Genomic DNA, 13,593 nt, shown 5'->3' with positions numbered 1-13,593 from the left:
CGCACTTTGGAAGACTGAGACGTGATGATCACTTGAGCCCAGGAGTTCGAGATCAGACCGGGCAACATGGCAAAACCCTGTTATTGCTTGAGGCGGGGGAATATATATATATATATTCATATATATAATTTATACATATATGTATAACTTACTTATAATTTATGTATTTTTATATATTTACATGTAATTTATATTATGTATGTAATATATAGATGTACAACATTAATTTATAAATTTATATATATACAAATAGCCGGGCACTGTAGTGCATGCTTGTAGTCGCAGCTACCAGGGAGGCTGAGGTAGAAGGATAACCTGAGCCCAGGGAGATTGAGGCTGCAGTGAGCCCTGATTATTCGCTCCACTGCCCTCCAGCCTGGGTGGCAGAGACCCCATCTCAACAACAACAAAAAAATTGGCTGCAGCTCCAATTTGAGAAGCAAATTCATGTGAGAGAAGGGGTTTTAAAGAAGAAACCGCATTCTCTCCACCTGAACTTAGGTGGACATCATCTCACTTGGCCTTGTCAGTAATCACATGAAACTGAATGAGAATAGACGGGGTGTCTGGAACAACCGAATGTGAAAGCAGTACCTGTCACTGCGACCAGGATCCTGACTGAACCGGAATGGCCTCGGGGTTGCTCTTGTGAGTCGGGGATCAGCCTTTCTGGCTCCAGCAGTGGAAGGCGCTGCTCTGTGTCAGTGGATCCCAGACTGGCTGGACCTCGGGGTTGCTCTTGTGAGTCGGGGCGCAGCCTTTCTGGCTCCAGCAGTGGAAGGCGCTGGTCTGTGTCAGTGGTTCCCAGACTGGCTGGACCCAGGACTGCTTTACACTCCTAAAAAGCGTGGAAGACTCCAAAGAGCTTTTGTTATATCTGTTGATAGTCACCATGTTTGACATTTAAAAATGAGTCATTTAAATGCTTAAGTGCCTTCTATTTAAAATTGTGAACCAGCCTGGCACGGTGGCTGGTGCCTGTAATACTAGCACTTTGGGAGGCCAAAGTGGGCGGATCACCTGAGGTCGGGAGTTCAAGACCAGCATGGCCAACATGGTGAAACCCTTTCTTTACTAAAAACACACAAAAAATAACTGGGTGTGGTGGCACACGCCGGTAATCCCAGCTATTCTGGAGACTGAGGCAGGAGAATCCTTTGAACCTAGGAGGCGGAGGTTGCAGTGAGCCAAGATGGTGCCACTGTACTCCAACCTGGGTGAGAGCGAGACACCATCTCAAAATAAATAAGTAAAATTGTAAACCATTATATATTAACATAAGTAACATTTTGTGGAACCTGTTTTCAATGACCAAAACAATTTAATGAGAAAGATGGTTTTGTTTTGTTTTCACAAATCTCTTTGGCTTAACTGACAGCTGCTGGATTTGCACATCTCCTTCCGAATTCAAACTTGGTGTCATCTTCGTTCAGCTTCTGAAATGCTCTAGCATATACTCAGAGTGACTGTGGAAACAGCACGGAATGTTAGTGTTGTGCAGACTGCTTTGATCCTGTGGGCCTCCCAAAAGGACCCCTGGACCACCCTTTTTGAGAACCACTTCTCTAGGAGTTGTAAAATAGTTGGCTGTAAACACTTGGGGAAATTGATGACTTCTAGGAAGATAAGCTGTGTCTTTGAACAGTTTTTAGTGGTTCAACCACGTGCTTGCCACTTGGGGCAAGTGTGGAATCAGTCTGATTCGCTGTCACCTGTAAAGCTGTTCCAGTACACACCTCTCCCTCAAAGTGCCCTGCACATCCGCTTGCTGAATCCTCAGCAGCAACTCTTGCAGCAGTGAAAATCAGGGGTTGGGTGGGAGGCAAGAGTAGGCTGTGCTTGGGGCCATGGAATTATGCAGGTCTCTACGGGTGTGGACCAAGGAAGACATAAAGGAACAGTGATTTAAACCCGTATTAAACAGATGTGCTTGAGGGGAAGCAGCCCACGCAGTACCCTGCGGGGATGACCTCCCAAAGCGCACCCTGTCCCGCATGGTCTCCAGAGAGCTCACACTGCCACACATGTGGCATGAGGTGGATTTCTTCATGGGGACAAGAACCTGTGCCTTGTGGTCCTCACCAAGGCCCGGGCGGTAACCTTTTATTAGGCAGCCGGAATCCTGGTATATAGAATTGGGGCTGTATCTTAGTGTTTGAAACCATATTTTCTTTTTTGCTGAGAGGCAAGAGGAGCCCATCAAAGATAGTAGTTTAGGAGACTTTATGTCCAGCCATTAAATAGAGAACAATAAACCTCACTTCTCCTTAACCTCGATAAATAATTTTATGTGACTGTTTCTGGTTCCTGGCATTCATTTGGAGAGCTGAAATTTCCCACCTGAGTTGCCCACCAAGGTCACAAGCCTGTGTTTTGCACGAGAAAGTGGATAGAGGGAAATGGCAGAATTGTTGCAAGCTCCCACCGGGGAGCTTGGGAGCTTGGCAGCCTGGCTGTAGCCCAGGGCTGACCAAAGCGTTAGTCCTCAGCAGGTTTTTCAGTAACAAGTTTTGCTTTTTGTCTCCGTGTATCTATAAAAACACAAATACCCAAGAAATGTAAAACAACAATATAGGTTGTTTCTGGATTTTTCTCTGTATTTTCCTTGTGAAAAACATACTGTGTTGTGGCACCCTTGCTGCTTTTTTTTTTGAGAGGGAGTTTTGCTCTTGTTGCCCAGGCTGGAGTACAGTGGCACAATCTCAGCTCAGTGCAACCCCCGCCTCCCCGGTTTAAGTGATTCTCCTACCTCAGCCTCCCAAGTAGCTGGGATTACAGGCACCCGCCACCACACCCTGCTAATTTTTGTGTTTTTAGTAGAGATGGGGGTTTCATCATGTTGGCCAGGCTGGTCTCAAACTCCTGACCTCAGGTGATCCACCTGCCTCAGCCTCCCAAAGTGCAGGCATGAGCCACCGCACCCGGCCCAGAATAATTTTTATAATGACAGTGTTACTTGGTAAGCAGCAAAACTTTGAATTTGCCTTCTGAAGGATTTAAATGTAATCTCTGCAATTGAGTCAGAGTCTGCATAGATACTGAAGTAAATGAAAGTTGGGCTTCTCCGTTTCCTTGTGGGCCCAGATCTCTGTCTCTCCCGGTTTGGTGAGTGCGGCACAGTTTCCTGCTGCAAGCTGGTGAAGCTTTGAGTGGGCCGTCGTGGTACAGGAACGGCTGCTGCTGGTGACTGGAGAACACATCGCATTTGGGGATGTCTAGTTTTTAGGTATATCCTCCTAGTGACTGTTCCATTAATGAAAACTGAGCTATCAAGAGTCTTTTATTGGGTAATCTTTCCTTCATTTGTGATAGTTTAAAGAACTTTTAGTTAGTGTCTTCTCTTTCCCTCCTCATCTGCATAATAAACAGATTGATGAGCCAGGAGGCCCTTAATAGGCAAAGTAGAAATAAACGGAAACTTTGGCCTCTACCCTGTGAGAGTTAACAAAATAATGAAGTTTAGAATAGTGAGGTTTTACTGTAGCGTTATAATTTCTGACTGGTGGGTTAAAATTGTTTTGAGTATTGTTTCAGGGGAATATGAGGTTTGAAGAAACAGAATGTTTGCCACCAGGCGAGGTAAAATATGCATTTTTGTTTTATCTTTCTGCTTAGAAGTCAGCTCTTTTCCTGCAGGTGTGATGTTATGAAAATAGAAACTTAATTATGGTCATATGTCATATGTTAAAGTGTCTTGGAGATTAATTACTCAGAAACTAGTCTCAGGTTTTTGGAACTGAAAACCTTTAGGTGGGGGCTGGGCACCGTGGCTCACACCTGTGGTGTCCCAGCTCCTCAGGTGGAGGCGGAAGGATTGGAAGGATCGTTTGAACTTGTGTGGTGGAGGCTGCAGTGCGCCCTGATCATGTGGCTGCACCCCAACCTGGAAGTGGGCATGCTTGAGTTGATTACTCCAAGCAGATTTTAGAGTAGTACAAGTTGAGCGCACAGATTTGCGGTGGTTGCGCACCCATGCTTTTGTAATAGTCGTAGTTGGGCTTTTTAAAGTAACATAGAGCTGACCTTTCGGGAGGATATTTTTATTTGGTTTTTAAGAAATTTCACTTTTGGCTGCTTGCTGTTTTGGTGAGTTGGGGAATGTGAGGGGAGATTAACAGGTAGTTATAGAACGCTTGTGGAGGGAAATGTTTAAAGTCTCTTCTGATGTCTGAAGCATAGATATGTATTATTGCTTTGCACATACCCAGTGTACTCCTAAACTGGTAGAAATGGCATGTTGCCACAGTTCTCTGTGTTCCATGGACCCCTGAGGGGGAAGTCCTTGAAGACTTTTCTGGGGCTAAGAGGTGAAGATGACTTCTGCATAATAGTCATTAGTACAGGCCTGTTCTGTTGAGTTTGACATTTGCGCCGGTGGCACAGGGCAGATTGGAGCCTCTTCAGCACCATGCATGGGCACCAAATGTTTAGAATATGCCAATTTTCCCAAATAATGTCCCTGATGATGCAGTAAATATTAATTTTATTCATTTGGAACCCCCAAACATACATCTTTTTAACTTTCTGTGTGATTAAATGTCAAGTCACATATAAAGCTCCTGCTGCATCCCCACGTGGGTAGTGTCCACGCACAGCCCTAGGGGATTGAGCTGGGAGCTGACAGAACAACAGACGGAGGACAGTTTTCAGGCTTGGCATGTGACAGGCGTTTTGTCCAAAACGAAGGATGTCTCAAAGAAAGAACAAACAGTATTTGTTGCTAAGGATAAAATTTGAGCTTTGGGGTGAAGGTTGGAAGTTTAGAAAACTTGTATCTGCCATCGTAAACTTGATGGCTTTCTAGTAACTAAAGTCTTCGTGGAGATTGGACCTGACATTATCGGCCAGGTGAGGTGACTCACACCTGTAATCCCAGCACTCTGGAAGGCGGAGGTGGATAAATGCTTGATCCCAGGAGTTCGAGACCAGCTTCAGCAACATAGTAAGACCCTGTCTCTACAAAAAAAATGTAAACATTAACCGGGCATGGTGGCATGACCTGTAGTCCCAGCTGCTGGGGAGGGTGAGGTGGGAAGACCGCTTGAGCCTGGTGGCAGTGTGGGTGGGGGAGGTGCTGAGGCTGCAGTGAGCCTTGCTTGCACCACTGCACTCCAGCCTGGGCAGCAGAAAAAAAGAAATGTTTGTTTTATGCTGTCCGATGAGATGTGTGGACATTGAGAATCTCTGTCTGCAACTTGAACCCGTGTCATCCAGGTGACCAGCATGCACATGGGTCCAGAGTGCAAGGACGTGTTCAGAGTAAACACAGCAGTCAATTTTCGAGTAAGAAACTGCTACTTGGCGAGAGTTGGTGTAGTATCAGTGCACATCCACAGTTATGTGAACATGGTTACAATACTCCATTCTAAAGACTTGTCTGCGTGAGGCGAGATTTTGATGACGTGTTTTAGCTGAAACACTCTGTGGGAACAAATTGGAGGCAGAAGTAGACATGAACGTGGAGCTATCTTCTGTTAAGCCAGATATTTGCAAAAATATACAACAGGGCCACCCTTCCTGTACGTTTTTGTTTTAGAAGTAACTTTCATTAAAGATACTGTTAATGTATTAATAGGTTTGTTTTTAATACATATTTAGAATTTTGAAAATAGCAATATATTCCACATAAACAAAAGCTCTTTGGTGTTCTCAACTTGTAAGAGTAAAGGTGTCTTGAGACAAAAGGTTTGAGAGCCACCACTCAAGCATTTGGAAATCAGTGTGTGTCCTCTGCTTGAATCACCACTCATCAGCTACTTCTAGTTAATAGGAAATGAAGCAGTTTTCAGCTGGGGGAAAAGATGTGCTTAGAAATGTAGAGAAATATTAAATTTGGTACATTCTGTTTTAACGTGTAGTTTGTTCACTTCCCAGTTTCAAGGATACACACAGTTTTCTTTCTGGGAAAAAGTCGTTACTGATACAATGTGGTTGCAGTTTTCTGAGCACATTCCCTCTGCGATGTGCTGTGTGGTGTGTAGAATCACACACTAATTCTGCACACCCACAAGTTATGTTAGAACACGGTGTTTTTTGCTTGTGCCTTGATATACATGTTTTTATTTTACAAGCTGACTGAAATGTTATAGTACGTTTTCTTTATTGAAGACATTATGAAAATAAATCAGTTTTGTAAATGGAAAGTGATCTGATCTTTTCTGAAGGTATATCCTTCATTGAATTCTACTTAACAGAAATAACTACGTTTTTCTGATTACTCAGAACTCAAATCTAGTAGCGTGCTTATTTTGCAGATTAACGTAAATTGAATTTTTAGAAATCAGTTTTCATTCCTGAGAGCTTCTTAATTTGTTTGCTTTTATAAATGTTCAGTGTTGGCTGGGCACAGTGGCTCGTGCCTGTAATCCCCAAAACTCTGGAGGCTGAGGCAGGAGGATTGCTTGAGGCTAGGAGTTCAGGACCAGCCTGGATGACATAGCAAAACCCTGTCTCTAAAAGGAATTTTTTCAAAAATTAGCTGGGCATAGTGGCACGCATCCATAGTCCCAGTTGCTCATGAGACTAAGCTGGGAGGATCACTTGAGCCCAGGAGTTTGAGACTGTAGTGAGCCATGATCGGGCCACTGCACTCCAGCCTGGGCAATGAAGCAAGATGTCAACTCTTTAAAAAGTGAAATAAAATAAAATAAATGCTCAGTGTTGTGAAATATAAGTTTATTTCCAGTGTTTTCTGGACAGTCATTTCTGAATTCTTGAAGTAGTTGTTTTGAGTATGATCGTTGTACCACATTGAAGAGATAGTGACTATGAAGATGCCATTTGGCTCATCAGAGGGAATGTCTACGTGATCCTTGTCTTATTTTTATTTTTTGTAGAGATGGTGTCTACATGCTGACATGTTGCCTGGGCTGGTCTTGAACTCCTGGGCTCAAGCAGTCCTCCCAAGCAGCTGGGATCACAGATGCGAAATACTGTGCCCAGTTGTCACTGTCCCTTTAAAAGGAGGGGAGTTGGAATGTTTGTCCCTTGTTCTGAGGTTGCCAGGGAGACCACAGAGGGAAGGCAGTTGGTCTTGAGGCTGAGGAAGAGGTGAGAGCGGGGGCTCGGCTTGGGAGTGTGGGCTTTGGGGCAGGGAGCTAGCTAGAAACCAGGCACCTGGAACCTTTGAGTGTTTTGATATGACTATATGAAAGAGGATACAGGAGAAGTGTTTTTTAAATACACGTGGTGAACTGTATCGTGCTGATTTTAGTAAGTCAAACATTAGTCTTCTAAAATTTTTCTTGAGTTTTTAATTAAAATAATACAGCTACGATATTAAGAATTTTCAATAATTACATTCGTATATAATTTCGTTATTCAGTCTTTTCACTTTTTGTTCTTGTTCTTCTGTTTTGTGGTGGATTTTATTGAGGGGGGTCCATCTCGGACATAGGCTTCAAATGGAAAAGAAGCTGATGCTTGGCAACTCATCTCTGGCCCTGGTCTGGCTGTGCCTCTGCCTGTCTCTCTGGGGCAAGCCTAGGACTCCACTCCTTCTTGCGCTGCCCCAACCCCTTTCTCTCGGGGGTTGGTAGCATCTGCTGTCCTGGGTAGAAGTCCTTAAGGACACTGCTCGCATGCTTGTTTTCAACCCCCTAGCTGTCTTTGTGGGTCACACAGTGTAACTCAAATAATAGGTTACTCGAGAATTCAGTGCTCCCTTTTAATTGTTGTTGGTACGTAATTTACTTAAGATATGTAAAATATTTTCTTATTTTCTTTTAGGAGCTTACTCCATGGGAACAGCCTCTAGATAATCCGAGTTGTTGAAAATACGAAGCCTGTTACTCGTGAACAGTGGCTGGCAACAGTGTTGTTGTCAGCCTGGCTGTCTGCTTGGACCAAGGGGTTTCGTCTGCCAGGGTTTTTTGGTTGTGTTTAGGATTTCAGGGAAAAGTGTCCAAGCTTTCAGTGTTGGAGCAGGTAAGGTATCAATACTGTCAGTAGCAACAAAATTTTAACTGAATAAGTCTGTGTTTGCTATTTATAAAGTGGCATTTGTAAAGAAACTGATGGAATGTAGTACTTGTATTTATTTGAAATACACTCAGCCATTTGTATCAGCAGTCTCTGTAGCAGCAGATTCTGCATCTATGGATTCCACCAGCTGCCGATTGAAAATATTTGGGGGGCAAACAATAAATAACAATAAAAAATAAAAATTTTATGAAACAGTGTAGTACAGCAACTGTTTCTATGATGTACTCTAGAGGTGATTTAAATACTTGAGAGGTTGTACATAGGTCATATGCAAATAGTCTGTTCTCTCTTTAATGAGAATCCAGTTTTATAAACTAGAGCTCTTCCCATAGAAAGCTACCAGCATGGAGGCACCAGCCCTTTTCAGCTGGGTTGGAACTTCATAGGCCCAGAGGCAGAGGGGACTGCAGCTTTGTGCCCTTCTGGGCAAAGGCTGGTGCGAGCCCTTCAAACTCCATCTTCAATAGAAACTCCAAGTGTTGCATGAAAACATGGGGTTGACCCTCTTTTGAGATGACTGTCACATTTCTTGCAAATATTTTGGCTTGCACAAGCAGAAAAACTTTCCCTAAATGTAAAATTTCCAATGAGAATGAATAAGCCATTTTAACTGATGTGGTTTAATAATTGCTCTACCATATATATTTGTAAGCAGTATTCCCTGCTTTGCCCTTAACCTTTGAGGTCAGCGTTGCCTCCTGGATCAGAGCAGTTCCTTGTGACTTGCCTGGAGTCACCTGGCTGGTGAAGGAAGCCCCCTTTCTGTTTACCACCGTCTCTAGTGCCCCCCTCACACAGCAGCCTCCAGAGTTTGCACCCTGACTTGGAGTCACTGCTGGCACCCTGATCGAGTTTAGCTGTGTCCTTTAACAATGGGGTCAGCTCAGGCGAGCAGACACGTGATGGGTCCCTTATCTCCAAGGCTTCTGTGGAGTGACCTAGGGGTGTGGGTCACATTTACAGAGCATGGAGGCCATGGCCAGGCAGCATCACAGGAAATGAGAAGTGACAGCATTTAGAGGGAAGCAAAAAGAACAACACAGGTTGCAAGTAATTTTCCATTTTGTATTTTTTTTCTTTTTTTTTTTTTTTGAGACTGAGTCTTGCTCTATCGCGCAGGCTGGAGTGCAGTGGCGTGATCGCGGCTCACTGCAACCTCCGCCTCCCGGGTGCAAGCGATTCTCCTGCCTCAGCCTCCCAAGTATGTGGGATTACAGGCGCCCACCACCATGCCCGACTCGTTTTTGTATTTTTAGTAGGGACGGGGTTTCACCATCTTGGGCAGGCTGGTCTCGAACTCCTAACCTCCAGTGATCCACCTGCCTCGGCCTCCCAAAGTGCTGGGATAATAGGCTTGAGCCACCAGGCCCGGCCCCATTTTGTATATTTTTTAAGGCTTTCATTTTATGCCTGTCCTTCCCACCAGGATGGAACATGGCATAAAATCAGAGACATCATTAGCCTTTACATATAATTAAAACTTGGACAGCTTGGAAAAGAATTCTCAAAGTATATACTATCTTTTTCAGATTTTTGTCGTTTCAACAAGACTAAAGGTTTCACAAATAAGATTCTTTAATAATGTATTAGAATGAAAGTGAAAAAGAATACAGAAAAGTAATGTATTGGCCTGGCATGGTGGCTCACTCCAGCCTGGGGACAGAGCAAGACTCCGTCTCATAAAGTGATCGCCTTGACCATATTTTCTAAGTGTCCCAGTTGTATGTTGCTGCTAACAATATCTCCAAAGCTCAGTAGACTAAAACAAGCTTTGTTTCATATGACACAGTCTGTGGGTCGGGAGTCGGGCAGTTCTCTCACGTTGTGCCCATGAGGGTCAATGAGGGCCATTCCCTTGGCAGCAGGACTGGCACACAGGGTCCCAGATAGTGAGAGCATCCTTCCTGGCCCCAGCCCCTGGTTGAGGAGCTGAAAGTCGGGACTCAGCTTCTTCATACCCTCTTTTCAGCATGGTAGTGGCCAGCCCATGCTTGCAAAGTCCAGAACAGACTTGGGTCCCCTTGCAGGCCACGTCCAAACTGGCACAGCGTCTTGTTCACTGTGCTTGTGGTCAAAGCAGCCCATCTGCCTGCAGAGGTACTGAGGAACTCGTGCCACCTCTGAGCTACCCCACTGTACTGTCCATTATTTCATATTTATCCCTGCTACCTGGCTTGTGAAGCCTTTTCCTAAGCAGTTAAATGATGAAATTGTACATTTGATTTGCTAGCTGTATTTTTGTCTAAACATTAGTTGTTTATTAAAATTATCTTTACAAATCATCTCGAATCATCTCACATTGCACACATTAGGAAACACTGGTCAGAAGGACTTGCTTTGCACGTGTTTGGCGGCAATGTCATCTTTTGTTCGGTGGTCGGTTGGTCACGATGTGCTTACACTTTTCCACTAGGTATGGATGACAAAGGTGACCCGAGCAACGAGGATGCACCTAAGGCCATCAAACCCACCAGCAAAGAGTTCAGGAAAACATGGGGTTTTCGAAGGACCACTATCGCCAAGCGAGAGGGCGCAGGGGATGCAGAGGCTGACCCACTGGAGCCACCGCCCCCACAGCAGCAGCTGGGCCTGTCCCTGCGGCGCAGTGGGAGGCAGCCCAAGCGCACTGAGCGTGTGGAGCAGTTCCTGACCATTGCGCGGCGCCGCGGCAGGAGGAGCGCGCCCGTCTCCCTGGAGGATTCTGGTGAGCCCACGTCCTGTCCCGCCACAGATGCTGAGACAGCCTCCGAGGGCAGCGTGGAAAGTGCTTCTGAGACCAGAAGCGGCACCCAGTCTGCTTCCACGCCTGTGAAGGAACGACCAACCTCTTCTGAAAAGGTGAAAGGAGGGGATGACCATGATGACACCTCCGATAGTGACAGCGATGGCCTGACCTTGAAAGAGCTTCAGAATCGCCTTCGCAGGAAGCGGGAACAGGAGCCCACCGAGAGGCCCCTGAAAGGGATCCAGAGTCGCCTGCGGAAGAAGCGCCGGGAGGAGGGTCCTGCTGAAACTGTGGGCTCCGAGGCCAGTGACACTGTGGAGGGTGTCCTGCCCAGTAAGCAGGAGCCCGAGAATGATCAGGGGACTGCGTCCCAGGCTGGGAAAGACGACAGAGAGAGTAAGTTGGAGGGAAAGGCGGCTCAGGACGTCAAAGAGGAGGAGCCTGGAGACTCGGGCAGACCAAAGCCTGAATGTGAGGGTTATGACCCCAATGCCCTATATTGCATTTGCCGTCAGCCTCACAACAACAGGTAGGTCATGTGTGGGCACGCTGCCTCGGCTCCCACAGAAATCCCAGGGTTGCAAACAGAATTTTCCATTTGTTTTCATTTTAAAGGGCTACAGAGCTGGGCTGGATGAGCCATTTGTTAAGTTGGAAACGATGAACAAGTCATTGTCAAAAAAGAAACATAGAGTGGCTAAGGACTTCTAGAGCCACCTCTCCACCCTGGTTGCCACCAGCCACACATGACTGTTTCCAGTCAAGTGAGGAGATGAATAGCTCTCCCCACCCCAGTCATGTGAGCCACATGCAGCCAGTGGCTCTGTGTAGACGGCACGGAGGAGAATGCGTCTGTCACCCGGGCGACTGTCTGTCTGAGACCGTTCCTCTAGACTGTCCCTTGGGAGACTTAACAGAGGGCCATGTGCAGACTGCAACCAGCCTAGTACAAACATTTGGGGTAGCTCAAAAGACCTCTGCTAGGACTGGATGTCAGATGGTGATAGGCAGCCTGTTGGCTTGGTGCTGGGATAAAGGCATTGGTGCAGTTTTGAGGGGAGACTTGCTGAGGTATTTGTGGTGGAATGCCTTGGAGTTCGCTCCTAAAATGCCCTACTCTTAAAAAATGGTGAACCAAATTTGATTGAATGTTAAAATTAAGGGAAAGGCATGAGGACGTTCTTATCCTCTACTTTGTATATTTGCATTTTTTCATAATGTTAAAACCAATTGGCTTATTAATATGTTGAAAAGTGCTTGTCACTTCCCATTACTAATACCGTTATTTTATAATTTCAGGTTTATGATTTGCTGTGACCGCTGTGAAGAATGGTTTCATGGCGATTGTGTGGGCATTTCTGAGGCTCGAGGGAGGCTTTTGGAAAGGAATGGGGAAGACTATATCTGCCCAAACTGCACCATTCTGCAAGTGCAGGATGAGACTAATTCAGAAACCGCAGATCAGCAAGAAGCTAAATTGAGACCTGGAGATGCTGATGGCACCGATTGTACAAGTATAGGAACAATAGAGCAGAAGTCTAGCGAAGACCAAGGGATAAAGGGTAGAATTGAGAAAGCTGCAAATCCAAGTGGCAAGAAGAAACTCAAGATCTTCCAACCTGTAAGTGTCCGCTGAGACAAGCATTCAGCGGTCGGCCTCGTGGGTTTCCTCGCTCTCGCTCTCGATAGGAATTCCTCCCAGGACGGGAGCTGCACCCATGTGGGGCAGTGCCTCTCCTGGGTTCCTGCCTCACTCCACCTGGGTGAGGCCTTTCTATTTTTATTACTACCCTGTCTACCTCCTCTACTATTAATGACTTAATGTTTGAAATCAGCCCATCTTTGAGGATTTGGATGTTGCTTATATGTTTTGTGTGCACTAGTGGAATTGTTTCTGAACAATGGGAGTGGCAGCACTCCTGGGTCACCTGCCATCTCCGGCGTCCTCCTGGTTCTGGTGCTGGCTCCTCGGGGTGTTTGTGTTGAGAGTGTGGTTTGTCTTGTGGCTGTGTTGACTTAATTCTCTCCCCCTGGTGTTTATGACATTTCCCACACGCTGTTGGCTTCTGATGCTGTCTTGTGTTTGCAGTCTCCATTCCAGTCCCCACAGGGCAGGTCTGACTTGGTGTGTTTTCACTCTGGGCCTTCCCGGGTCCCGGGCCTGTCCCCACCCAGCTACCTGTCGTCTGGCAGGTATTGGAGATTGATGTGTCTAGAAGCATCTCTGCCTTCACACTCTTGCACTGGGTTAGCTGCAAGGTGAGGATGTGGGAAGGCCGGGCTGTGCACATAGGGGCGTGCCCTGGAGGCTTGGAAGGGCTGAAGGCTCATGCTGCAGCGCTGTCAGGGACCACATCTAGGCATTCAGAGATGAGTGGAAATGGGAATTCATGAGAAAAGTCAGTGATTTTATGTCTTTCTTTTTAAATGTATTGATTCTGTTTTTTGTGCAGTTGAGGCTTCGCTCTGTTGCCCAGGCTGGAGTTCAGTGGCACAGTCCCAGCTCACTGCAGTGGGCTTGAGTGATCCTCGCACCTTAGCCTCCCAAGTAGCTGGGACTATAAGCACACACCACCACGCCCAACATTTTTTTTTTTTTAATGGTCAATGTGCTTGACATAACCCTGCACAAACCTAAATTGTATTCTCAGTTAAACTGAGATTCTGTGGAGGAAAACCAATTCTGTTAAATATTTAATTTGAGAAATAAGGTTTTGCTTATGTATGTGTGAAGGACACGTTCATGTGTGCTGAGGCCTGATCATGGAGACAGACTGTAAACAGCAGCAGTCGCGCTGCCTGTAGTACGTGAGTGTCCTGCTGCGTGGTGAGTGACTGCAGTCGCGCTGCCTGTGGTACGTGAGTGTCCTCCTGCTGCGTGGTGA

General features: G+C 45.9%; 1 protein-coding gene across 2 annotated transcripts in view; it reads left to right on the top strand.

The window, feature by feature from the left end:
• DIDO1 (death inducer-obliterator 1) overlaps positions 1–13,593 on the top strand; it is a 61,235-nt gene that overhangs the window by 5,049 nt on the left and 42,593 nt on the right. The window contains exons 2-4 of one of the 2 annotated variants that reach the window (XM_011992362.1): positions 7,729–7,926; positions 10,397–11,237; positions 12,008–12,329. In XM_011992362.1, coding sequence (XP_011847752.1) covers positions 10,399–11,237; positions 12,008–12,329 — 1,161 coding nt within the window. In that variant the 5' untranslated portion in view covers positions 7,729–7,926; positions 10,397–10,398. The remainder of the gene's footprint in view (positions 1–7,728; positions 7,927–10,396; positions 11,238–12,007; positions 12,330–13,593) is intronic. The other variant, XM_011992361.1, reaches the window with a different exon arrangement.

This window comes from Mandrillus leucophaeus, unplaced genomic scaffold (assembly GCF_000951045.1).
Source record: "Mandrillus leucophaeus isolate KB7577 unplaced genomic scaffold, Mleu.le_1.0 Scaffold41, whole genome shotgun sequence".
NCBI classification, from domain to species: Eukaryota; Metazoa; Chordata; class Mammalia; order Primates; family Cercopithecidae; genus Mandrillus; species Mandrillus leucophaeus.
Note: the sequence above shows the minus strand (reverse complement) of the source record. Positions and strands in the feature narration are given on the sequence as shown.